Consider the following 26925-nt stretch of genomic DNA (forward strand, 5'->3'; position numbering starts at 1 on the left):
GATTACAGCCGCGCACCACCACGCCCAGCTAATTTTTGTATTTTTAGTAGAGACAGGGTTTCACCATGTTGGCCAGGGTGGTCTCGAACTCCTGACCTCAAGCTATCTGCCTGCCTCACCCTTCCAAAGTGCTGGGATTACAGGCATGGGCCACCACATCTGGCCATTTTTTTTCTTTTTTCTTTTTCTGAGACAGGGTCTTGCTATGTCACCTAGGCTGGAGTGCAGTGGCATGATTACAACTTACTGCAGCCTCAGCCTCCCCAGCAAAAGTGATCCTTCCACCTCAGCCTCCTGAATAGTAGGAACCACAGGCACGTGTCACCATGCCTGGCTAATTTTTTTTTTTTTTTTTTTTTTTTTGGTGGAGACGGGGTCTCCCTATGTTGCCCAGGCTGATCTCAAACTCCTGGGCTCAAACGATTCTCCCATCCTGGCCTCCCCAAATGTTGGGATTACGGGTATAAGCCACTGCACTCAGCCTACATAGCCTTTTGTGAGTCCTTTTATGGATAGATTTTCCATTCATCCATCTATTCATCCATCCACCCACCCATCCATCTACACATTCCACATCCACTTATCCACCCATCCACCAACCTATTTGTCATCTATCTGGCCATTTATACTTTTTTTCTTCTTTAAGACAGAGTCTCACTCTGTCACTCAGGCTGGAGTGCATTAGTGAGATCTCTGCTCACTGCAGCCTCCGCCTCCAGGGTTCTAGCGATTCTCATGCCTCAGCCTCTTGAGTAGCTGGGATTACAGGCGCCCACCAACATGCCTGGCTAATTTTTGTATTTTTAGTAGAGACAGGGTTTCAGCATGTTGACCAGGCTGGTCTCGAACTCCTGACCTCAGGAGATCCGCCTGCCTTGGCCTCCCAAAGTGCTGGGATTACAGGCATGAGCCACCGCGCCTGGCCCCATTTATACTTCCATCGATTTATTCCTCTGTCCGTGCATCCATTTATTCATGTATCCATCTATTCACCATTTAACAAAGGCATATGATATGCCCAGGTCAGTGCTGCAAGGGCTAGCCTAGTAGGAGGATGAGTAATATACACAGACAACCACCAATGGGACACCCAGTATGTGCTGCTAATGAAAGCACCTACCTACATGGTGCTTCAGGAGCTAGAACGGGCAAGACCACTCTACCAAGGGAAATCAGAAGAGTCTTCATGGAGGAAGGAACATCTGAGATGGGTTTCAACAGTGGGAGACAGGGAAGGGGGACATTCTAGGATGTGGGAAAATGCAGAGAGGTGGGAAAACACGTGGCTTTCACAGGGAGCAGAGGCATTAGGGAATGCAGTGGGGCAGAAGAGTGAGTCCTGGTAAGATGTGTGGGAGCCAGAACTTGAAGTATTTCTTGTCTTTTTTGCTTTTTGGGTTTTTTTTTTTTTTTTTTTTTATGGAGTCTCACTCTGTCACCCAGACTAGAGTGCAGTGGTGTGATCTCTGCTCCAGTTCCTGGGTTCAAGCGATTCTCCTGCCTCAGCCTCCAGAGTAGCTGGGATTACAGGTGGGCGCCATAACGCTTGGCTAATTTTTTATTTGTATTTTTAGTAGAGACAGGGGTTTCACCATGTTGGCCAGGCTGGTCTCGAACTCCTGATCTCAAGTGATCCGCCCGCCTCGGCCTCCCAAAGTGCTGAGATTACAGCTGTGAGCCACCATGCCCAGACTGTTTCTTGGTAATGAAGATAAACCATTTGCACTTCGGTGAGAGGAATTGAGGGAGAGGTGAATGATGGAGTTTTTGAGCTGGGAATGTTCTAGTGCCTCCTCAACACCTGGATAATTTTTTTTCCTGCGGCTTGATCGTAACCTCGTTGGTCTTGTTACCTTGTGGAATCCCCTGCTGGACCATGAGCTGCTGGAGGTGATTTAGCTGATTTAGCTCTGTATATCCGACAAGTTTGGCGTGGAGCAGGCTCTCAGAAAATGCTGGAATAAAGAAGGAACAAATGATAAAACTGTGCCACAGGACCGCTGGCATAACAATGCAGTTCAGACATACAGGAAGAAGGATGGCTGCAGCCCGGGGTGATCCCCTGCTCCTGAGAGATGACCCTGCCTTCTTGGCCAGCGTCTCTCCAGGAGCTCTCCCAAGAGTCACCACAAGGTGGCGCTATCCCCACTACCGCTCTGAGTTCGGCCGGGGTCTGTCGTGTCAACAGCTGGTGAAGAGCCCACCGCTGACCGTCCAGGGATGGTCTAGACATCTCCTTCCAGCAAGTCCTGAGAGAATGAGGAGCCTGAGTGCAGCTGTGGAAGAGAATAGCTCACAGATCCCAGTTTTAAAGCAAGTGCCGGCTTCATCTGTATTCATCCATTCACTTGACAGTGCCTATTACGTGCAAGGTACAATGTTAAGCTCTCATAAAAGCAACAGTGACCAAGACACAAAGACATAGTTCTTGCCCTCAAGGAGTTCACAATCTAGTTCTGCCTAAATCTTCCTTTCTTATCTCTCTCTCTCTGTCTTTCTTTTACACACATACCTGCTCCCCAGGGCCAACCACCTTGACCCAGAAAGCTGTCTCCACGTGAAATCCGCTCTTTGGAACTCTTGCCCCTCCAAATCCAAGTTTCTCCCTGAAGTTGCTGCATGGCCACATTAGTGTGACCCCCAGGAATGCTGTGACTCTTGACTGCTCCTTCTTGACTTGGCTCCTTTTGCTCTTCCCCTGACAGAACCTTTCCTGCTGTCTCTCTTAACATCTCCCATCACATCCACAGCCACTCTGCCAGCACTGGTAGGTTTAGGGATCTCCCCAGAGTAGGCCTGGTACAGGCTAGAGCCTCTTAACACCCTAGAGGCTATAGGGACATGAGGATGGATCTGCAAAAGCACCTTGTGAGACCCTGGTGTCATGCATCTGGAGATGAGGAGTTGGAGAGTCCAGAAAACCAAAGTCCTCAGAAACAGGTCCCTCTCTGGCCTGAGGGCTCTGCCAGCCAAATCCATCCCCTGGCAGAGGCTGCCTTCTTTTCTCACCTTCTCTGGGGGGACCAGGAGACAGCTCTGTAGTGATGGCTATGGGTGACACCGGTGGGGAGGTGAGGCATTGTGGGACGCTGTCCACTTTCCCAACATGCTCCAGGGCCCATCGTAGTCCTTGGCGGGTTTGGAAGAGGAGGGGAGGGAGGGCTGGTGCTGAGAGTGGGAGCCAGGCCCATCGAGGTCCCAGGAGTGAATGCCGCATTGTTGGCCAGGCCAGAGTCACAGATAATTACCTCAATTAGTGACAATGGGAGAGTAATAAATACAGGCTTAGTGTCTCCTACCCCACCAGGGCTCCGAAGATTAATCCAGGCTGACGGGCGGGCCCTGAAAGGCGTGATGGACAATTCATTAAACTCCCCAAATGCCGCACAACCTGGGCGTGAAGGCTGAGTTAGCCCCCTGGGGGCTGTGCCTTTGTCCCGATTGTGTGTCTCCGCCACAGCAGAGCCGGGCAGCCCCCAGAGAGTGGGGAGGTGAGTGGGGCTCCCCCAGCCGGGCCAGGCGGCGGGAGGATTAGGCCTCGGTCCGGCCCTGGTTGCCCTGGCACACTGGCCCGGCCTGGCTGGAATGTCCGTGGGGGGGAGCTGGCCGAGCAGAGGGGCGGGGCCGACAAGGTGGGGTAAGGGGGGCATACAAAACCAGGGGCAGGAGGAGTTAATTAGACGCCAGCCGAGGAGGGTGAGGGGCCACAATAGGGCTGAGGGGCCGCCAGGGACGGCCCCTTAACTTCCGAGGATTAATAGGGAGGAGGGAAAAGGGAGGGGTTCAGCCCTGGGGGAGGAGAGCTGGGAGCTTCACAGGGTGGAAGTGCCCCCTCTTGCCCCAGCTTGGCACCTAGTTGGCAAGTTGCTGGGAGGTGGGAGGCTCTGGTGGCCTGGACAGGTACCCTCAGCATCCCAAGAATGGCTCTTTCTTCGTCACATGGCACCTACTTAGGGAGGATGATTGGGCAGGAAGGAGAGAAAGGACCCCCTCATTTACAGGGGAAGTAGTGGAAGCAGAAGTGTTTGGGGTCCTGTTCTCAGCCACCCCCTACCCCATGCCCCCTAACCTACTCTGAGGCACAACCAGGAGCGTGAAGCTTTGCTTTCCTGATGAGGCTGGCAGGTTGAAGCCAGGAAGTCCTTAGTGGGGGCTGGAGGTGATGTGAGCACATGGAGTAGGGGCAGCTGTGTGTGCTTGCACCTGTGTGTGCACACACTGTGCACACAGGTGGGCCTGTGCACAGGGTCTGGCATTCAGCTGGCTTTCAGTTAATGCTTGTTGAATGAATGAATGAACTTCTGTTTTGCTGAGAGCAAATGCATGTGAAGAAGAGAAGTAGCAGCGGGCTGCGCCATGACACAGAGTACTTTGGGCCCTTTCATTCCGAGCCTCCAGCCAGGGCCCAGGGAGGGTAGGGACCACATCTCTGAAGAGATGAGCAAATGTTCAGGGAAAATGGAGTGGCAGTGGTTCCTTCACCTTGAAAAGGGGGAAAAAATATGGTAGCCTCTAGGAAGCCCCACTTCCTCCTGGGCCTCAGGGAACAGGGCAGCCCTGGCTCCTCCCTGGGAGCCACCCCACCCTGCCCCTCCCAGGGGATGACAAGGGAGCGAGTTGGCGGCAGTTCCCTGGGCATATTTATAACCTGCTGCTCGCTCACCAGCGTCTGCTTTTAGACCAGACGGGGGAGGGGGCAGGGGGGTGGTCTGTCTCATGCTGGGCGCCCCGGCTGGGTGTGGAAAGAGTGAGTAAGGGTGAGTGGTGGGCAGCCCTGCATGGATATTCCTGCTCACACCACAGCCAAACAGCTTATTTTCTCCTCGTTTTGTTATTTTTCTCCCTCTGCGCTGGAGAGGAGGACTGAGCCAGCCTGGGGCGAGGGGGGAGGCTTTGGGGGAGGCTGGACCCTAGGGTATTTGCAGCCCCACTGACAGGGTTTTTCCAGGGTGCGTGTGGCAGAGTGTGTGTGGTGCTGGCTTGCTGACCCCCTGGGGACTGTGCATAGCCTGCCTTTCTTCTCAGCTTTTCCACTCCCCCCAGGATATTTCAGGACTAGTCTTTCCCTCACTTGCTCAGGCCAACGTGTATCCAGCGTCCTGGCACCTGAAGATCAGAGGTGGTGAGAGGTGGCGCATCAAGCACAGTCCTGATGACACCATCCTATGGCCACCACCCTGAGCCTACTGTGGCCCCTGAGACCTTTGTGAGTCTTCTTTCTATGCACAATTGTTCTTCTCCTCAGGATCTACCCGCTCCAGCCCTGTGTGAGGATAGCATAGATGATCACAATAACAAAATGATTAGCTTTTATGTAGTGCTTTGCAGATCCCTCTGCCCTTTTACTTGTTTGTGTGTGTGTGTATGTGTGTGTGTGTTTTATTAGTGCCCATTGAGGGCCCAGCCTAATTCTGCACTTCCCAGCACCATCACCTTTGAAATTCCAGCCCTTGGAAGAGAAGAGCCTCCATGCCGAGGGCTTGAGTATGGGAGTCTGCCCTTAAACTTCATTTATGTGCAGAAGGCTTTACACTTCATTGAGCCTTCATTGCACTCCCTCCATATGCTAACAATATCTGAGGATGTGCTTGATCCCCTGGCCAGACTGTCAACCTCCTCCAAGCAGGCACTGTGGTTTATAAATCATTGTATTGCCAACATTTGGCAGATGCCTGGTATAGAAGAGGTGTCAGTGAGTATTCAAATGACCCAGGCTTTCATGTACATCATCTCATCTGAACCTCATCACCTCCCTGAAAGGTTAAGTAACAATAACCATCCCTGTTTGATAGGCAAGGCAACTGAGTCTGAGAAAGTACGAGATTTGCTGAAAGTCTGGGTAGGGGCAGAAAAGAATTCACCACTTTCCCTTGCTCTTCCTCCAGCTCCTGTTTGTCAACCTGGTTCAGAGTGCCCCAGCTTCCAAGCCTGAAAGCTGATACTGACTCCAATTCTTAGAGTTTCAATTTAGGCAAAAGTAGTTGGAGACAGCTGCCAATGCTTTGACTCTACCCTGCTGCTTCGTCCCAACTCTGGGCACTGTCCTGCAGGGGCCCAAGCCCCCCCTCCCACCTCTGGCAGCCTATTAACTTCTTATTTGGGGAGTTGAGGGATCTAATAGCCCTTTGGCTTATAGACTGGGCATTCTCTGCAGGGTGCTCTTTATGGAAACCCAAAGCTTTTCAGGTGCCTCTTCCCCAGGATCAATAGGTTTTTATTTCTTCCCCTAGGGTGAGGAATCAGAACTGAGATGGTGCTAGTTTGGCAGGTGGAAAGGAAGGGAAAGGGATGTCGTTGCAGGATTGAGCAGTTCCTGGCTCCATTCCCCTACCCCTACACATATCCCAAAGGCCCACTGCAGGTCACACATCCAGGGAGAGGTGGGAGGCACCAACAGCAGAAGAGGCCTGAACAGGAGAGGAGGGAATAGGGGAGAAGGGGAAATTCTCAAGCTGACTGGGAGCAGTTGTTGCTCTTAGGGGATAGGTTGGGTGTTTCACAGCTCCCCTTGCCCTTCTGATCCTCCCCTGTGGGGAGGGGTTAGGATTAGGGACAGACATTAGAGCTTAGAAGGGGTTAGTGTTTGTCTGAAGTTAGGGTTAAGGCTAAGGTTCAACCTAGACCTAGGAACAGGAAGAGGGTTAGAGTTAGAGATAGGTTTAGGGCCGTGGGTAGGATTAGAACTCCCACTGACTCTGGTGAATGTGCACACAGAGGTATCACATTGGTGGTGTTAGTAACAAAATCCTCATTCTGGTTCTTTATGGGAATGGCTAGCTTAGTAGTTTGGTTATGGACCACATTAGGGTTTCCTTTGGTTACATCGGTTTAAGCCTAGCCTGCATTTGGATTCTAGCCTACCTGCTCCCTTCTCTCCCACCAGCATCTCTGAGCTTCTCGGTCCAGCACCAGGCTCATCACCTATTATCTGGATCTCCCTGAGCCCAAGATTGGGAGTGGGGCTCCTGATAAGGTATTTATTAGATAGATAGATAGATATACATATATAATACCTAATAGTGTATACACACACACACACACACACACACACACACATATATATATATATATATATATATATTTTTTTTTTTCTTTTGTAGAGGTGGGGCTGCCTGTGTGGCCCAGGCTGGTCTCAAACTCCTGGGCTGAATCGATTTACCCACCTCGGTCTCCCAAAGTGTTGGGATTACAGGCATGAGCCACTGCCCCAGGCTAGTATTTACTTTTCTGTTGGTGGAAGGGCTTCACCCCTGTCCAATGCCCTGACCACAGCTGAAGAAGCCAAGCTTCAGGGACCAATAGCTCCACATTAGGGGCAGCAGCACTCTGCTTTAGTTTCTCTTCCTACTTTTTGGAAGATGGTCACAGTTATCATTCAATAGTAGCTATTTTCTCAACAGCTGTTCCAGGCAGGAAAAGCAGGCACTGAGGTTGTTTAACCCCCATTCACCAAGTATATGTACTTGTCCATATCACACAGCCAGTTGCTGTTCCACGAGGAAGAAGAACCCTGCAGGGTTGTTTGGCTACTGACCAGGTTCCTCTCTCAGGAGAGCTGGATTCCCAGTGGCCTTGTTAGGGTCATCCAAGGGTCAGAATCTCAGGGTCCTCTGGCAAGGTTAGGAAACCAGTCCCCCAACAGCATATTCTATTTGTTTGAGAGAGGTAAGCTTCCAAGCCTGGGAGTGGTAAAAGGGGAGGATAGGGGACACCACAAACAAGGTTGTGTTCTGGATTCAAGGAAAAGCCACCAAGTCATCGATAAAAATAGAGATTTTATTCTGCAGAGGAAGATGCTACACTGGTGGGGGCGAGGAGCCGCTAATAGCTACAGTGGAAGGAAATACTGATTCCAGGAGGCAAATGCATCTTTGAGAAACTGAGGAGAGAAGAGGGACCAGAAAAGGCTGCAGGGAGAAAGGAGAGAAGAGTGGAGAGGGATTGGGTTGGGTTGGAGGTGGTCTTTGCAAACCAGGCTGGGACCCAGCACAATAAATAGTTTTATTTACAACATCCAAACTCGTGGCTCTGTATCCACGTTTCAGTGCAAATTATTTACACACTGATGAGGAGGCAGGACAGGAAGGGGTAGGAGGTGGCCCAGGGAGGCATGGCTCACAGCTGTTCAATGGCTCCACGACAGAGACTGGGAGAATGGGGGCATTTCTGCTGGTTCCCCCAACCTCATTTCCACATCATCACAGCTGCCCTTTTGCCCTGTAACCTCCTGCTTCAGCTACAGGTGGGGAGGAGAAAGGCCCTGATGCCCAGGTGTGGGTTCAGGGTCTGCACCCATGGCAGGAGAATAGGAAGGGACTTAGGAGGACCCGGAGAAAACGTAGGACAAAGGGGAAGAAGAGAGGCAGAGAGGTCGCTGGCGCGATGGAGCAGGCAGAATGACACCATCAGGAGCCGACCCCATGGCGGAGGGGACCCTTCCTTCTCTCACCTCCTGGCCAAGCAGGGGGCAGTGCAACAAGGGGTCTCCCGCGGAGAGGGAGGGAGGTAGGTCCGGGGCAGGTCCATCAGGATGGCAAGAGGGTTCATGCCGCCCCAGGCAAGTGGTTTGAGGAGTCCCCAGGTAGGAGGAAGTGGGAGAGATGGGATGCGTATGAACCGCGGGGAGTGTGACTGGAGGTACTCGGGTGGGCGAATAACCGGGTCTTGAGTGCTAGCGAGTCTGTTTGGGGGAGGGCTCGAGGAGAGCGTTCCTGGGGGCGAGTCCGCGCAGCGCCTCACAGACACTCGTGCAGTACGCGCGTGTGCGTGCAGTTGCGGCAGCTGACGTGGCAGCACCAGTGGAAGGTGCAGTTGCAGCGCTCGGTGACGCGCTGCGTGCGCGTGCGGTGGCCCCTGCCGCAGCAGAGCAGCTCGCAGCCGTCCAGCGCGGGCGACGAGCTGTTACAGGCGCGCCCTGCCGTGCCTGCTGTGCCCAGGCGTCCGCTGTACGTGCAGAAGTTGGGCGATTTCTCGAAGTAGACGAGGTCGTGGGGAGAGGGCGGTTTGTGGGCCGGGTCTTCCGGCTCCAGGCGCAGCAGCTCCGCCCGCGAAGCGCGGTTGCTGCCGCGGTTGCCGTAGAGGACGCGCGAGGCGCCGTCGAAGCGGTCGCGCAGCACATCGCCCACGGCGCGCAGCGTGGGCAGCCGCATCCAGCACGTGCGCACCGTGCATGAGCCGGACATCCCGTGGCACTTGCACTCCTGGCGCATCTCGGAGAATACGGTCTGCGGGGATAGGGGAAGAAAGAGTGTCCCAGGGCACCGGGCCAGAGTCACCCTCCCAGACACTGCCCTCTCCCGGACGCCACGGGGGCCGGACCTCAGCAAAGGCCCAGGCCTAGCTGAGCCCAGGGGAAGGGAGGCGCGAAATGTTCCGCTGAGATTTGGAAACCCTGCCCAACCCTGCTCCGCCGCGGCGAGTCAGTCTCGGCCTCTCAGGCTTATTTTTCGAATCTGTACAGCGAAGAGACTGTGCTTGATTTGCAACCTCTTCTACCTGTCCGCGGGCCAGACATACCTTTGCCCTCAGCCACTGTCTCCTATTCTCCGTCTTCGTTCCAAGCCTCCGGCTCTCCCAGGACGCCCTCTCCTGGTGCCCCTTGCCTTATCTCACCGACCGTCACTTCCCCAGCCCGAGGTTGGCCCCTGCCGCTCCGCTTAGGGTGCGGAGCCTCTCAAAGCTCACCGTACGGCCTGCCTCGTTGTTGTGAAGGTTCATGAGGAAGCGCAGGTCCCGCCCCTTCTCCCCGGAGTCCACGAACTCCCGGCCGAAGAGGCGGCCGAAGTCAATGTTGTCGCTGCAGCCCCCCCAGTGCCAGTCGGGGCCCCCGGGGCCGCGCCGCCGGTAGTCACACGTGCAGGATTCGATGGAACCTTCTGAGCAGGAGCGCGCCACCGAATGGGTGACCCCGGCGGAGGTGATAGCGAAGATAAACGCCGTTTCTCGACAGCCTGTGGGAGAAGGGAGCGGGGATCAGCGAGAGGGTACGCGGGGCGCGGCCAGCACCCTCATGAAGGGCTTGGGACCGGAATCCCACCCCCGACTCCGCACTTTGAGTCCTGAGAGCCAGGGCCGGCAGTGCTGGAAAGCTGGTCTCTAGGGCTAGTAGAGAAAGCAGGTGCGTGGGCACGCAGCCACGTCCACGGGCGTAATCACACCTTACTGGGAGATTCTAGGGCGCATTTTGGCTCGATAGCGGAAGTGGAGCAGCCCCAGAGAGACAAACCGAAGAGAGGGGAGCGGAAGAACCATACATCCCCAAGACTTCTTCGCAGCCCAAAACTTTCGGCCCGTTTTGGCGATGCAAGCCTTGCTGGGCGAGAGGCCAGACACACGCCTGCAGAGAGCAGCTTCCCAGGCGCTTTTGAGAGAGGCTGGGGGAAAGCGGCGGTCAGCCGGCGTCCGCGACCCGAAACTTTCTTTATCTGGGGCAGTAGCTCAGAAAAGTTAAGCTCGTTTCCAGGGTGCACGGCTGGAAAACGCCTGGTAGAAGTCTGGCCCCGAGCTGGCTCTGGGCACGAGGCACTTGGCAAGGTTGATTGTGTGACCCTCCAGGCGCCTGGGACACCTTCTCTGAACTCGCCCGCCCATGCCCTGGGGGTGACCCCGCGTTTCCCCTGCTCCCGGAAGCGTCGCCTTCCTGGGCACCCACCTCGGTTGACGATCTTGCCGAAGAGGTGGGGCCCTGGAGCAGTGGGACAGTTCCAGCGGCGATTCCGGAACTGCCACTTGCACTCGCGCACGGCACTCTGCAGCCCCCCACTCACGCTGTGCAGGATCCCCGGATTTTGGCGTATCAGACGCCGCTGTTTGCGGCTCAACAGCTGCAGACTGGGCTCGAGTACCAGTTGCAGACTCTTGGAGTCTGTAAGCAGGTTCGTGGAAGAGGCTACGTTCACAATACCCCTGGTGGGACGTATGATAGCTCAGGCTCAGGAAGGGGATCCGCACCCTAACCATAAAAACTGTGCCACCCGGTCCTCTTCCTGGGGGTATGTGGCTGGAGAGAATGGCGGGAGATTAATAATACGCTAATGACCCCGCTCTCCCAGGCTCACTAATTTGAAAGAACTGGGCGTCCAGACTTGTGTGTGCCCAGTAGTCCCAGGGCTGCTCGCCTGAGCCCTAGGTCCGGAGACTGGACAGAGGAGGTACCCGGAGACCGAGTGTCTACCTTGGATCTCCGAGCCTCTTCCGGTCAGCCTGAGCGAGATAATCATGGCCTGCAGTTCTTGCCCACCCAAGGCGTGAAATGCTTAGGAGTCCCACCCTCTTCTCCCCTCCTTTCTAGGCGAACTCCTGGCCCTTCACTTCCCGAGGTGGGGAAACCTGTGGTGAGGCCACCGCCGTGAGGCTGGAGTTGGCGCTCAAAGGGGAAGGGCGGTGCTAGATGAGAGTGGGCTCCCTGCCTGGGGTATCTTAGGCCTCCGCAGGCGGATCATTCGCCCCACTTGTACAGAGCTGGAGTCTGGGGCAGTTTCATGCCAGATCGCCCTTCGGTGTCGCGGAGGAAAGTCAGAGTGGGGAGGGAGCCTGTCGGCAGACGGATCCCAGAGCGTGGGAGCTGGGTAGGGTTGGCCCCTGGCTCTGTGCCGCGGGACAAGTGGCGACCCCGCACCAGCTCACTTACCACCATCGGCCACTGCTGTTGGCAGCCAGGGCTGCGGGCAGAGCGGCCAGCGCCAGCAGCAGCGTAGCAGAAACCCAGCCAGGCAACAGCGCCCAGAGCCCCATGGCCTGCCTGGCTTTGCCCGCTCTGTGCTGCAGTTGCGGCGACTTTGGTTGTTGCCCGCGACGGTGGGACGGGACGCGGCGGTGGCGGCAGTGGCGAGAGTTCGCAGTCTGGCTTTAACAACCCTGGGGGCGGGCGGCGGACAGCATGGCTCGCGGTCCCGGCTGGTGGGCTGAGGCGGCCACGGCGGGCGGCACCGCCTCTTATAGTTGCGGCGCTGGCTGAAGTGACGGGAGGAGGCTGCCCCTCCGGGCCGCACTGTGGCACCAGGGCGCACCGGTTAGGGGCGCAGACAATGGGCAGCGAGCGGGGCTGTGGTTCCCGCCCGTCTGAGCCGAGAGCTGACGGGTTGGCCGTCGGGGCTCACCCCCGCCCCCTGCCCGGTGGCCCCCGCCTCCGGGCCTGCACTGGCCGCGGACCCCTCCCCTTGGGACACCCTCCCACGCGCGCCCGCCTCACTCAGCTGAGCGTCCGGAGCCCGTCGAGGACTAGCATCCGCCAGGGGGCGCGGCGAGAGTGTGCTGCGGGGAGAGCCCGCCAGGGGCCCAGCCCGCCTCGCCGCCCGCGGTGGGGTTGTCCCCTCGACGTCACCCCGGGCCCCTCCGACGTCCCCTCTCTCCCCCATCCTGAGTGTCGGAAGGAAAGCTGTGGTTCTGGGCAGCGACTCCGGGGAGATGCTTAACCGCCCAGGAACCCCCGATGGCTGGACAGAGAAGGAAAAAGGGGAGACGGGGGCGTGAGTGCGGCTGTGGTCAGGGAAATCCCGGGGATGAGTTGTGGGGGTGAGCTAACCAAAAGGAGCCTAGCGGTGGAGAGAAACCTAAAGCAACAGGCAGTTTGCTCATGTGCGCCAGAAGAAGCGCACAAGTGGCTGTGTGTGTGTGTGTGTGTGAAGTGGAACAACGTGAATATGGGTGGGAGTGAGAATGTGCTGTGTTCTGAGGGTGCATCCTCCTGTGTGTTGGTACGTGTAGAAACTCCTTGTTCTGACGAAGGATGTTAGGAAACTTTCCAAAGAATTTTGGAATTTAGCTCAAGTCAGAAAAGGTCATGGAGTCACCTTGTCACAGTCACCGCCTGGGGCAGTGTGTCAGGAAGGAGGTGGCAACTGTCGACAGGAGACTCAGAAGCATGATTGAGGGATGCAGAGTGTCTGGACTGTGTGTGGAGTGGGTGGATGAGCATGTGCATGGGAAGATTAAATATGTGTGTATGCGTCATTCTGTTGCCCTTTGTACCTCGTGGCATCCTATGGCGTGTCACACTGTGGTATGTGTCAACCAGTGCATGTCATTGGGGGAGAGAGCCGAGCCTACAACCAAGATGGTATTGAGGTGAACCCAGCCTGGAGTGGCTAAGTCTCTGAGGCCTAGGCTCAGAAAGGATGGGAAGTAGTGCAGATGTCCACTGTATGTATGGTGATGGAGAGGACTGGGAAGACAAGGGTTGCTGGCTGCATTGAACCTAGATGAGGAAACTTGTGCCTCCATGTGTTTGCTTCTCTTTGGATGTTTCTGCCAAGTTTCTGTCTTCCCCTAAAGCTCTAGTTCCCACCACACTGGGATACCCAGAGTGCCTGTGACCATCTCATCCATTGTACACTTTTCTCTTCTCTCCCAGGGACTCCTACTCAGCTTCAAGGCCATTTAGGCCTCCTATTGAAGAAGTGACAGGCTGGGCGCGGTGGCTCATGCCTATAATCCCCACACTTTGGGAGGCCGAGGCAGGTGGATCACGAGGTCAGGAGATCGAGACCATCCTGGCCAACATAGTGGAATCCCATCTCTAATAAAAATACAAAAATTAGCTGAGTGTGGTGGCGCACACCTGTAGTCCCAGCTACTCAGGAGGCTGAGGCAGGAGAATGGCTTGAACCCGGGAGGTGGAGATTGCAGTGAGCCGAGATCACGCCATTGCACTCCAGTCTGGGCTACAAAGCAAGACTTCATCTGAAAAAAAAAAAAAAAAAAGTGGCTGCTTTTCCCTATATGGGGAATAGGGGGCACTGCCAGCCTGGTTATCATGCCCCACCACCACACACATGGCCCCTGGAAGGAGGGAAGATCTCTTCTCTCTCCCCATTTTGCAGAATTAAAAATAGATCAGGCACTTGTCCAAGGTCCACGTCTAATAAATGAATCAATGGTAGAGCCAGATTAAAACCCAGACCAATTTGACTCAAAGCCCATGCTCTTTCGACCTTACCAGCTGCTTGCCAGTGTGCAGCAATTACAGGCTGGGAACCCTTCTCAAAATTGATGGGTAAAAATAATTTTGGGGGCCTTCCTGCCTCCCTTTTGAGTTCTAGCTCTCATTTTTTTCATCTCCCTTGTCTTTTAGGATGCCTTCTGACTGAGAAATTTCCCCAGGCCTGAACCTAAAGTCTCAAGTCCCAGAAATGACTAGGATTCCCTTCTAAGGCAGGGAAATCACTCTAAGGAATAAATGCCAGGTAAGTTTCATTAATATTCCTGGGCACTTGTGTTTTAAATGAGATGCATATTAACCCAAATGAAGCCTGATGAAAGTTATTTTAGAAAGAAATGTCCTTCTTTCCCTTTTTTCTTCCCTTTTGCCCAGCCTAGTATATCTGGCCCTTCCAAGGATCCACCCCGGAGGGAAAAGGTGTAGTGGTCCAGCACCCTCCGTAGATCCAAAAGCCAGTAGTCCCTGCAGAGAGCACCCAGCATAGATAGCTCAAGTAAATGGACAATGTACCATGGGGAGCCTGTCCTTTATCCCTTATGAGTTTTTTCCCACTGGGGCCTGGGTCACATCTTTTGGCCTGATGGATTGATACAACACCGTGAGGGTGGGAGGCTGGCTGGAAAATATGGAAGCCCTGTCTTTGACAACTGTTGTCAAGCAGAGGTGGAAAGAGAGGAAAGGAGCCACTGTGCTTTGTTCCAACATTCCACCCACCAGGAGTAGGGGGCAAGAGGGTAAGGCCCCTAGATCTGGGTCACATTGTTTATGACCTGGCTGACATTTCTTTTTCTTTTCTTTTTTTAAAATATGAAATGCTTCACAAATTTGCATGTCATCCTTGTGCAGGGGCCATGCTAATCTCTGTATCATTCCAATTTTAGTATATGTGCTGTCAAAACAAGCACCCAACTTTCTATTTAGATCAAATAATCATGATATCAACTGTCCCCTCTTTCTTTCCTGCATCATCCACTTATCTCTCTCCTGGAACATACACATAGGCATGCAGACATGCTGCAATAGTACCCATCTGAAAAACCCAAAAACTTCATTAGACCCCACGTTATTGCTCCATTTCAGTGCTCCATTTTACTGCAAAAATCAAAAGGGTTGATTTAATTACTAGAGCCAATTTCTTTCTTTCTTTCTTTCTTTTTTTTGAGACGGAGTTTTGCTCTTGTTGTGCAGACTGGAGTGCAGTGGTATGATCTCGGCTCACTGTAACCTCCACCTTCCGGTTTCAAGCGATTCTCCTGCCTCAGCGTACCGAGTAGCTGGGATTACAGGCGCCCACCAACACTCCCACCTAATTTTTGTATTTTTAGTAGAGGCGGGGTTTCACCATGTTGGCCAGGCTGGTCTCGAACTCCTGACCTCGTGATCTGCCCACCTCGGCCTCCCAAAGTACTGGGATTACAGGCATGAGCCACTGCGCCCAGCCCAGAGCCATCTTTCCTAAAACAGAAGTCTGATTAGTTCATTTCTCTGCTCAAAATTTTCCAGCGAGACCCCATGTCACTCAAAGTAAAGGGGCCTCCTTCCTAGCCCTCCAGCTTCATTGCCTACCACTCTCTTCCTTGCGAATTTCTCCCCACTAGCCCCACTGGCCTCTTTTCTAATCCTTTGAACCAAGCATGCTCCTTTCTAAGGGTCTGTGCACCTGCTTTTCTGTCTTCTAAAATGCTCTTCCTCAGATCTCTCCATGTATTTGTTCCTTCAGTTTGTTTTCCCTCCCCCTTTATAAAATAGAATCCCACTACTAATCTCCTTTACCCTGCTTCATTTTTCTCTGTATCAGTTTTGACCGTGGATGACTTTAAAGGCTTGAAGTTGAAAATCAGTAGCAAACCACCCCCCTGGAATAGGGTTAGAGGTGAGATGTTAGAGGGGAGAGGGGCTTTGCCTTGACTTTGGGATCTGGGGAGGAAGCAGGGCTCCAGGGTTTAGAGTTTGTGGGCAGAGGAGCCTACCCTCCTTTGAAGCACCTGCAGGCAGCACTGCCCCCTTGGGCTGGGAAGGCACAGCCCATCCATTAGGCCTGAGTACAGAAGGGGGCAAAATTCTGTCTAAGGTAATCCCATGGATTTGTTGGAGTGGACTGCTGAAAGTGGGGCCTTCCTGAGAGTCCAGTATACAGTCGGCCCGCAGACCCTTTGGTGCCTCCAGGTGGTGGCCTACGGTGCTGCAGCAGAAGGCGCATTAAGCGGAGGGTGGGCAGCGCAGCTGAGCTCACCGCCACGGGCGCATCCATCCCTCCTGGGCCTATAATTTGGGTTCCCCGGGTCTGGCCTCCCCTATCAGCGGCTCAGCAACAGATGAGTCACCCGGGACCCCGGGCCAAGGCAAACATGGTGGGGGGGGGGGGAGGAGGAGGCTTCTGAGGCTTTAGCCACCGCCTCAGTTGCTCGACATCCCCCAATCTCCAGGGGCCCCCACTCTTTTCTTTGACCCCCGCCCTCCGGGGCCCCAGTGTTCTTCCCACATTGCTCTCGTTACACCCTCCATCCCTAGGATGGGAAGGGCAGCCCTCCACTCTTCTCATTGAGGGGAAGGGGAACCAGCTTGCTCCTAGTCCCTCCCTGCAGTGATGAAAGCCCCCCACTTTCCCCCTCCTGTCATTGGCCCTGACCCACGTCAAGGTCTCTCTGGTTCCCGTCCCTCCCCTTTCTTGGAGCTGGCCGCGTGCTTGGGGTATTAGGCAATGGGTGTGCACCCACAGCCCTCTCCAGGCCCCGCCTGTCCCACCGCCCTCTAGCCGCCTGCGGGTCAGTGCTCAGGCCAGCCGGTCGGGCTGAGGGCACTGCGGGCCAGCTCAGGCCACCCAGTCTGCCGGCCTGTGGCCTCTTGTCCCAGAGTTGGGCTTCAGTAGAGAGAAGGAGCAGGACTCTGGGTCCTTGGATTTGGAACAGTCCTGCTTGGGGAGACCTAGGGTCACCAGGAAGTTGAAACCTATTGTAGTAGTTCTGCCCCTCGCCCCTTCTTGGCACCTGGCTGTATGCTGGAGCCTGACAAGGGTAGAACCAGAAGGCAAAAAATAATCCCAAACCTAAGGGGGACCCAGAGACACATGGAGAAATACAAATGTCCATGAGGTCCCCATGGAGAAGAGAGGCTTAGGCAACCTCATTCCCCTCTTCCAAGGACCTGGCAGGAATCCCAGGCTGACTGCAAGAAAAAGGATAAGGACACTGGCGGGGATCATGAATCCAGGTGTAAGGATGAAAACTATGAGATGGGGTTTGGAGATTCTGGTGACCTCCAAAACCACACATGGTTTGGCTCTTGTCCTCTAAATGGGAAGGAGGGTCAGGAACTCTAGTGCTCCCTCTTACCCATCCCAGAGGTAGGGAATCAGAGAAAAGCAGTCTGGTCCAGGCTGTCCAGTGTCAGGGACCATGGCACTTTCACCTCCCGACTGCTCACAGCCTGGCACGTAAAGGTGATCTGTAAATATCCCAACAGATGTAAGTTTGCTCGATCTCCTGTCTCAGACTGCTGTGCCCGCTATCCAACAGTGACCCCTGCAGCACGGGCAGGACCTCCAGCAGCACAGACTGGAGGCTGGCTGCCCAGCAGAGCTGCAACGCCACCACCAAGGAAGAGGTGACTGTGGTTGTGGGTATCATCCCTGTTCCTCTGCTTGCTTGGGGGCAGTCTGAGTCAATGTGCCTGGGGCGCGTGGGGCCAGCCGTGCCTTGGGCTGCGGTCTGGCAGGGGCGGGGGGCGGCTGGAAAGCCTGGGGCCCCTCTCTGGCAAAAATAGCCCACAGTGGTTAGAGCTTCGAGGGTGAGTCAGGCGGGAGCACGGTGGCGCCTAACCCGTTCGCTGCCACTGGGTCTCCCTAAGGCGGTTTGCCTTTGCCTGTGCACCCCAAGACCAGGCTCTTTCCCGGCTGCCCTTGGGCTTGGCTGAATTTTGGATCCCAAGGCCCTCCTCATCCCATAAGAAGCAAGTCTACAGCTTGGAGCAGGAATCCAGGCCACCCAAAGTGCAGACCGGGGGAATCCCGAGAAGGGTAGGATACCTCTGTTGGCAAGCATCCCTGCCAGGCAAGGAAGCATCGGGGCAGGCTGACAATCTTTGGTGCTACCTGAACCTCTGCTAGGGCCAAACTCTGAGGCCAAAGCTGTCCCCTCCAAAGGGGCAGGCGCAGGGCTTGGAGGAGGGTGGGAACCAAGCTGCCCAGACCTGTGCTTCTCCTGCCCGCTCTGAGTACCCCGGGTGCGCTCAGGCTGTGGGTGCCACATGTGACTGTCCCACACCGAGAAGCCCAAAGACTGTCTGGCTCCATCCTCATCTTCTCAAAGGCACCTTCCAGCCACCCTGATCTTGGTGGAGAAACTGACGCAAAGAGAAGTGATGAAAGATGTGGCCATTTGGGCCCCATTCTGGCTCCCTAGGAAGGTTACTACACCCTCCCTGCAGCCTTGGCGACCCCAGATCAGGTGAGAGGAACTCTGGCCACCTCCTTCTTCAGTGGGGCCAAGCCTGAACCCAGGCGTCGGGGGAGAGGGTGTGTGTGTGTGTGTGTGCGCGCGCGCGCGCCCGGGCGCGCGCGCGCTGGGGGGAGGGGGAGGCTGCATTCGCCTGGTCAAGGCTGGGAGTGGAGGGTAGGGTGGGGAAGCCCCAGGCTCGGGGAGGGGCTGCAGCTCCGTCAGCCCGGCAGAGCCACCCTGAGCTCGGTGAGAGCAAAGCCAGAGCCCCCAGTCCTTTCCTCGCCGGCTTGCTAGCTCTCTCGATCACTCCCTCCCTTCCTCCCTCCCTTCCTCCCGGCGGCCGCGGCGGCGCTGGGGAAGCGGTGAAGAGGAGTGGCCCGGCCCTGGAAGAATGCGGCTCTGACAAGGGGACAGAACCCAACGCAGTCTCCCCACGGTTTAAGCAGCACTAGTGAAGCCCAGGCAACCCAACCGTGCCTGTCTCGGACCCCGCACCCAAACCACTGGAGGTAATTAGACCTGGGAAAGCAGGGAGGGCAGGGACGTGCACACGAGGAAGAGACAGGCACGTGTGTAGTCAGACAGACAGACAGACACGCATCCACCCACAGAAGCACAGAGACGCATAGAGAGCCAGAGATATTGCTAGAGATAAAGACACAGAGAATAAAGGAGTGCCCCCAGATTTAGAATGCAATGAATGTGAGAGCCAAGGGGTGAGGACCAGACGGGCGACTATGGAGGAGGGGAGCTTGTAGTTAGGCAAGGTGGGGGATAGGGAAGAGGACTCAGTCTGTGCCACGGTCCCTTTTAGGACGGAGCCAGGCTCTCCTCCCCATCTTTCCTGCACCTGGAGCCTCTCCTCTTTCCTTGCTGCTCAGGGAGGGGGCAGTGTGAGTGGGGAACTCATTCTTAGACCTTTCTCATGGAGCCTACTTGCCCTTGATGACACCTGGAGGTGACACCCCCTTAGGTGGTGGGGAACCTCCTCCCTATCCCTCTCCCTAGCCCTGTGAGGGCGGGGAAGCTAGTCGTGGGGCCCTGGAAAAGGGAGCAGTAGGCGAGGTTGTGGAGCAAGTGTTTGTGAGTCTGTGTGTCTGAGTTTGCAAGTGAGTATGTGTCTGTGTGCCGGGTGTTGTGTCTGATTGGGCAAGGTTCCAGGGGTGCTCGCTTGAGTCCTGAGCTGGGACAACGCCTTGACTCTTCTTCTTTAAGACCTCCAAGCCTCAGGGACTCTGGGAATCAAGGGGTGTTTCTTCTTGTTTTGTTTGAGGAGGAATGAGAAGGGTCAGTAGGGTGGCACCGGTGGGTTAGGAGCCCGAAGAAGGGCATCACTTGGTTCCCCAAGCGAGCCGCCCTATTCCTGAACCCGCATCAAGTCTCCCGTCCCGCAGGTCCTGATCGATCTGCCCACCGGAGCCTCCGGGCTTCGACATGCTGGAGGAGCCCCGGCCGCGGCCTCCGCCCTCGGGCCTCGCGGGTCTCCTGTTCCTGGCGTTGTGCAGTCGGTGAGCAGTTCCCCTTGTCTCCCAGGCCATAGAAACACCGACCCGGGGTGGGGAGAGTTGGAGGGGTCTGGACCGCAGACCCCAGACGCCTTCTTGGTTCCCAGGGCTCTAAGCAATGAGATTCTGGGCCTGAAGTTGCCTGGCGAGCCGCCGCTGACGGCCAACACCGTGTGCTTGACGCTGTCCGGCCTGAGCAAGCGGCAGCTAGGCCTGTGCCTGCGCAACCCCGACGTGACGGCGTCCGCGCTTCAGGGTCTGCACATCGCGGTCCACGAGTGTCAGCACCAGCTGCGCGACCAGCGCTGGAACTGCTCCGCGCTTGAGGGCGGCGGCCGCCTGCCGCACCACAGCGCCATCCTCAAGCGCGGTGAGCCTGGCTGGGCGGGTCGGCGCTGCCGCGGAGGCTAGGGGGTGGGGGGCAGGGCGAGGCGCGCGGAGGCGGGAAGGGATGGTTTCGCGGCTCCGGGAGGGGCCTCTCCTGGAATTCCCCGCCCCCCCCGGAGCCGCTCTGAGCCAGGTCTGGCCACTCGTCTGGGCCCCTGCGCGCCTAACTTCCACCTGCGTGCTGCCAGCGAGGCAGCTGGGTCCCTGCTCTCCTACCCTAGGGCCCCCCTTTCCTGCCTCCGCTCAGCTTAATCTGGGTTGCACCTGTGAACAAGAGATGCCCCCAGTCCTGGAAGCTTCAAACGCCCCCCTATTCCCTCCACCATTTTCTCTCCCCCCATCTTGGCTGGACAAGCCCAGGCTGGTGTCTCCAGTGTCTCAGCGGGGGTGGGGTGACGCCCCCAACCGTTTAAGGGTTAAATCTGCTCCCCTAATTGCTGGGGTTCCCAGGAGCCAAAGCTGGGAACAAAGACCCTGATGACTTTGAAGCTGGGGAGCCAGTCCCCTCCTCTGTGCTGTGGTGGCTCCAGGTGTTGCTCACCTGAGCAGGTGAAGAACGGCTGGAGAGGCAGAGAACAGGTCACTGCTGGCCTGGTCTGGGAGGCATGGCTGCCTCTCCTGGTTTCCCACTGGAGTTCACTCCCTGAGGTGTAAAGACCCATGGGGGCTCAGCCCAGAGATGGGGGCAGTGCTCTGGGGACTATGGGGTTAATAGGCAGCTGCCATCTGCAGGGGAATTCCCAAGACTTGTGCAAACAGCTTCACCCCTGGAGGGTTGGAGTTAGGGGGATCAGAAGGCTGGCCCAGGAGCCCTAGATCCTGGGGTAGCAGAGGCCTGGTCTCTAAGGGGGTGCTGTCTCTCGTCTTCTCAGGGCTCCGGAGAGCCCCTGCCTAAAATGAAGTGAGGGTCCCCCTCCTTCCCCACAGGGCCTGGTGTAGGGGAAGGCTTGGACACCCAAATGGTGAGCATGTTTATTTAAGTCTGGGAAAGGCTTGGCAGCCTGAGCTTCTGTGACCCCCAAAACATAACAAAGAAGCCAACCTTTTAAGAGGGCCTTAGGGAAAATCACTCCCCCACCTCTCTCCTCCTCTCAGTGTTTTATAGGGTAATAGCAGGTTAGGATAAACATAAAAAGGGCAGTCTTGAAGGGCAAATATAAAACTACATCTTGGGAAGCGGAAGGGCAGCTCCATAGCTCCAGTGCTTTGGGGGTGCTAGGATGGTGGTAGGTAGGTTGGTTAAAAGACTGATTAACCCTGAAGTGAATTTAAAAAAAAAAAAAAAAAAACCAGAACCACAAAGGCTCTGCTCCCACCTCACCCACCCAAGCTCCCTGCAGGGTTGGGGGAATTTCTAAGGCTTTCAGATGTAGAACTCGGTTGTACACATCTTCAAAGACCTCAGGGACTCCCTCTTAGTCATCTCCCGACTCCAGGGGTCTCTCCCTGTGGGCTAGCTCTTTCATCTACACCTGAAAATCACAGACTTACAGAATGAGAATGGGCCTCAGAGATCATCTTGACCCATCGTCTCCTGCCTCCCTTTAGAAATGAAGAATCTGAGGCTCTGTGCTTTTTGTACCCTTCCTTGTCCCATGACTTTCCTCCAAATCACTCAACTGGTGAATGGCAGGGTCAGGATTCAGTTAGGAATTTCTGGAGTTGCAGGGGGGCTGTTTATTTCTTTCTGCCTCCACACTCTCAGCTGCCTGTCAACCTTACCTCCACCATCACACCCTTCTCATCCCCAGGTTTCCGAGAAAGTGCTTTTTCCTTCTCCATGCTGGCTGCTGGGGTCATGCACGCAGTAGCCACGGCCTGCAGCCTGGGCAAGCTGGTGAGCTGTGGCTGTGGCTGGAAGGGCAGTGGTGAGCAGGATCGGCTGAGGGCCAAACTGCTGCAGCTGCAGGCACTGTCCCGAGGCAAGAGTTTCCCCCACTCTCTGCCCAGCCCTGGCCCTGGCTCAAGCCCCAGCCCTGGCCCCCAGGACACATGGGAATGGGGTGGCTGTAACCATGACATGGACTTTGGAGAGAAGTTCTCTCGGGATTTCTTGGATTCCAGGGAAGCTCCCCGGGACATCCAGGCACGAATGCGAATCCACAACAACAGGGTGGGGCGCCAGGTATGTGTGTACATCTTGTCCTGGGTCTCCCCAGCTTTCGAGGCCTGGTTAGAGTTTGAGAGGCATAGGGAAATGATAGGATAAAGTGTGATGAGTGACTGACACTCACCATCAGCAAGTCACCCAGCCTCAGTTTTGTATCTGTAAAGAACCTAATGATACTTATCTTACAGTGTTATTAAGACTGAGCTAGCAGGCCAGTGTGGTGGCTCACGCCTATAATTTCAGCACTTTTGGAGGCTGAGGGGGGAGGATTGCTTGAGGCCAGGAGTTCAAGAACAGCCTGAGCAACGTTGTGAGACCCCATCTCTATATTAAAAAAAATTATATATATAAAAACAGACTGGGCCGGGCGCGGTGGCTCATGTCTGTAATCCCAGCACTTTGGGAGGCTGAGGCAGGCAGATCACCTGAGGTCAAGAGTCCGAGACCACCCTGGCCAAGGTGGAGAAACCCCATCTCTATTAAAAGTACAAAAATTAGGCCGGGTGCAGTGGCTCACACCTGTAATCCCAGCACTTTGGGAGGCCGAGGCGGGTGGATCAAGAGGTCAGGAGATCGAGACCATCCTGGCTAACATGGGAAACCTTGTCTCTATTAAAAACACAAAAAATTAGCCAGGCATGGTGGCTCCTGTAGTCCCAGCTACTGGGGAGACTGAGGCAGGAGAATCGCTTGAACCTGGGAGGCAGAGGTTGCAGTGAGCCTAGATCGTGCCACTGCACTCCAGCCTGGGCGACAGAGCAAGACTCCCTCTCAAAAAAAAAAAAAAAAAAGACAAAAATTAGCCAGGTGTGGTGGCCTGCACCTGTAATCCCAGCTACTCAGTAGGCTGAGGCAGGAGAATCGCTTGAACCTGGGAGGCGGAGGTTGCAGTGAGCCGAGATGGCGCCGCTGCACTCCAGCCTGGGCGACAAGAGCAAGGCTCCATCTCAAAAAACAAAAACAAACAAAAAAAACAGACTGAGCTAGCAAATAGTATACCCAGCATAGTGCCCCATCGTTGGCTGACTGCATAGTAGCTCTTATTACAGCTACCTTCCCTACAGAATTTAGGCGTGCTGTGGGCCAGACTCCCAATTTTATAAGTGCTTACAATGGAAAGAGCACTGGATTGGGAGTCAGGACAACTTGAGTTGAGTCTTGGCTCTATTACCAGCTGTTGATGGAAGATGGACAAATCACACTGCTCTGTCTTCAATTCTGCCATCATAAAATGAGGAAGTTGGCTATTAGCTAACTGCAATGTCCTTTCTGTTCTGATATGCCATGTTATTCTTGCCTCCATTTGTCCCTCCCTGTGTTCTCTGTTCCCTTCCCTCTCCTGTGCCTCTGTGTTCTGTCCATTTGCTGCCCTCCGCTTCACCTCTTTTCCCCCTGATGCTCTAGGTGGTAACTGAAAACCTGAAGCGGAAATGCAAGTGTCATGGCACGTCAGGCAGCTGCCAGTTCAAGACATGCTGGAGGGCGGCCCCAGAGTTCCGGGCAGTGGGGGCGGCGTTGAGGGAGCGGCTGGGCCGGGCCATCTTCATTGATACCCACAACCGCAATTCTGGAGCCTTCCAGCCCCGTCTCCGTCCCCGTCGCCTCTCAGGAGAGCTGGTCTACTTTGAGAAGTCTCCTGACTTCTGTGAGCGAGACCCCACTATGGGCTCCCCAGGGACAAGGGGCCGGGCCTGCAACAAGACCAGCCGCCTGTTGGATGGCTGTGGCAGCCTGTGCTGTGGCCGTGGGCACAACGTGCTCCGGCAGACACGAGTTGAGCGCTGCCATTGCCGCTTCCACTGGTGCTGCTATGTGCTGTGTGATGAGTGCAAGGTTACAGAGTGGGTGAATGTGTGTAAGTGAGGGTCAGCCTTACCTTGGGGCTGGGGAAGAGGACTGTGTGAGAGGGGCGCCTTTTCAGCCCTTTGCTCTGATTTCCTTCCAAGGTCACTCTTGGTCCCTGGAAGCTTAAAGTATCTACCTGGAAACAGCTTTAGGGGTGGTGGGGGTCAGGTGGACTCTGGGATGTGTAGCCTTCTCCCCAACAATTGGAGGGTCTTGAGGGGAAGCTGCCACCCCTCTTCTGCTCCTTAGACACCTGAATGGACTGAGATGAAATGCACTGTATTGCTCCTCCCACTTCTCAGCTCCAGAGCCCCTTTAACCCTGATTCATACTCCTTTTGGCTGGGGAGTCCCTATAGTTTCACCACTCCTCTCCCTTGAGGGATAACCCCAGGCACTGTTTGGAGCCGTAAGATCTGTATCTAGAAAGAGATCACCCACTCCTATGTACTATCCCCAAACTCCTTTACTGCAGCCTGGGCTCCCTCTTGTGGGATAATGGGAGACAGTGGTAGAGAGGTTTTTCTTGGGAAAGAGACAGAGTGCTGAGGGGCACTCTCCCCTGAATCCTCAGAGAGTTGTCTGTCCAGGCCCTTAGGGAAGTTGTCTCCTTCCATTCAGATGTTAATGGGGACCCTCCAAAGGAAGGGGTTTTCCCATGACTCTTGGAGCCTCTTTTTCCTTCTTCAGCAGGAAGGGTGGGAATGGATAATTTATCATACTGAGACTTGTTCTTGGTTCCTGTTTGAAACTAAAATAAATTAAGTTACTGGACTGGTGGATGCAGATGGTGATGTATGTACCCACACTTGGGATCCCAGTCCATAGCTTCTTTTCTAGGTGAATTCTCCTACCTTCCTACACTCAATGACTTTATGTATATCCTGCTGAGTTCCGCAAAGGATTTGAAATGAATCTCAGTGACTTTGTTGGCAACTTTTCCTTTGTAAAACCAGGAAGGACTCCTAGGTGGGAAGGGCTAGAGTTCCAGATGTAGGCCCTATTGACTCTCTATGTGCCTCAACTCCAGATTTCACCTTGATCACTGCCTTAGAACAAGGGCTGGCAATTTTTTTGTTTTTTTTTCTGTAAAGGGCTGGATAGTAAATACATTACACTTGTGGTCTTTGTCCCAACTATTCAACTCTGCCACAATTACTCAACTCTGCTGTTATAGATCAACAGCAGCCATAGACCACACATAAACGAATGAGCGTGGCCATGTCCAGTAAAACTTCATTCACAGAAATGGGCTGCAAGACCAAATTTGGTCCCCTAGCTGCAGTTTATTGACCCTCATTCTAGACCACAAGGTTGCCTTTGTTCTGGAGTTTTTCAGTCCTAAATGTATCTCAACACTGAATTTGGACCCAAAAGAACAGGTACTTTTTTCTCTGGTTCCAAAGGAGTGAACTTGGGATATAGATGCAAGACTGATGGGAAACGTATAAAAGAGATTCATATGCTTGAAATGGGAGTTTTTCCCTCTGGAAACTAGCAAAACCAGCATGTTCTCTCATGGAATTATTTGCATGTTTTTTGTCCTTATTTATTTGATTGAGACAGGGTCTCACTTTGTCACCCAGGCTGGAGTACAATGGTGAGATCTTGGCTCATTGCAACCTCCTCCTCCTGGGTTCAAGCCATCCTTGTGCCTTAGTCTCCCGAGTAGCTGGGATTACAGGTATGCATTACCATACCTGGCTAAGTTTTGTATTTTTAGTAGAGATGGGTTTTCGCCATGTTGGTTGGCCAGGCTGGTCTCGAACTCCTTGCCTCAAGTGATCCACACGCCTTGGTCTCCCAAAGTGCTGGGATTACAGGCGTGAGCCACTGTGCCCGGCCTATTTATTATTATTATTATTTTTTGAGACAGGATCTCGCTCTGTTGCCTTGGCTGGAGTGCAGTGACGTGATCTTGGCTCACTGCAAACTCCACTTCTTGGGCTCAAGTCTGGGCCCAAGAGTAGCTGGGACTACAGACACATGCCACCACACCTGGCTAATTTTTTTTTGTGTGTGTATTTTTTTGTAGAGATAGGGTTTCACCATGTTGCCCAGGCTGGTCTAGAACTCCTGACCTTAAGCGATATGCCTGTCTAAGCCTCCCATGACCTTCCTCATTTAGAGCTCTTTTGTATGTCATCTTAGTAAAATAATTCCTTTATCTTTTAAGAGATAACATCAACTCAACAGAACAGGATTTATTTTTATTTATTTATTTTTGAGATGGAGTTTCACTCTTGTTGCCCAGGCTGCAGTGCAATGGCGTGATCTTGGCTCACTGCAACCTCCACCTCTCTGATTCAAGCGATTCTCCTGCCTCAGCCTCCCAAGTAGCTGGGACTACAGGTGCGTGCCACCACGCCTGGCTAATTTTTGTATTTTTAGTAGAGATGGGGTTTCACCATGTTGGCCAGGCTGGTCTCAAACTCCTGACCTCAGGTGATCCAGCCGCCTCAGTCTCCCAAAGTTCTAGGATTACAGGCATGAGCCACTGTGCCTGGCCCTAGCCCAACATCTTCGAAAATAAACTCTTACTGGGCTGGGCGCGGTGGCTCACGCTTGTAATCCCAGCACTTTGGGAGGCCGAGATGGGCAGATCACGAGGTCAGGAGATCAAGACCATCCTGGTTAACATGGTGAAACCCCGTCTCTACTAAAAATACAAAAAAAAAATTAGCCGGGCATGGTGGCGGGCGCC

General features: G+C 54.6%; 2 protein-coding genes and 1 non-coding gene across 3 annotated transcripts; 1 reads left to right on the forward strand and 2 right to left on the reverse strand.

Moving 5' to 3' along the window:
- Positions 1-7755: 7755 nt before the first annotated feature.
- On the reverse strand, positions 7756-12062 carry WNT1 (Wnt family member 1). The gene is made up of 4 exons (XM_001159566.7): positions 11630-12062; positions 10652-10905; positions 9685-9950; positions 7756-9224 (listed from the first exon to the last, which is right to left on the reverse strand). The coding sequence occupies exons 1-4, from the start codon at positions 11731-11733 to the stop codon at positions 8736-8738; spliced, it is 1113 nt and encodes a 370-aa protein (XP_001159566.1). The 5' UTR covers positions 11734-12062; the 3' UTR covers positions 7756-8735.
- Positions 12063-14071: 2009 nt separating this feature from the next.
- WNT10B (Wnt family member 10B) lies at positions 14072-24995 on the forward strand. Its single transcript, XM_016923511.4, has 8 exons — positions 14072-14183; positions 15738-15812; positions 17402-17542; positions 18247-18884; positions 19770-19883; positions 19988-20250; positions 22019-22392; positions 23782-24995. Exons 5-8 carry the CDS (start codon positions 19810-19812, stop codon positions 24238-24240), a joined length of 1170 nt encoding a protein of 389 aa, XP_016779000.1. The 5' UTR covers positions 14072-14183; positions 15738-15812; positions 17402-17542; positions 18247-18884; positions 19770-19809; the 3' UTR covers positions 24241-24995.
- Positions 14741-14844, reverse strand: LOC112205054 (U6 spliceosomal RNA). Its single transcript, XR_002938919.1, has one exon. It is a non-coding gene; the product is annotated as a U6 spliceosomal RNA (small nuclear RNA).
- Positions 24996-26925: the final 1930 nt, after the last annotated feature.

This window comes from Pan troglodytes, chromosome 10, assembly GCF_028858775.2.
Source record: "Pan troglodytes isolate AG18354 chromosome 10, NHGRI_mPanTro3-v2.0_pri, whole genome shotgun sequence".
Classification (NCBI taxonomy): Eukaryota; Metazoa; Chordata; class Mammalia; order Primates; family Hominidae; genus Pan; species Pan troglodytes.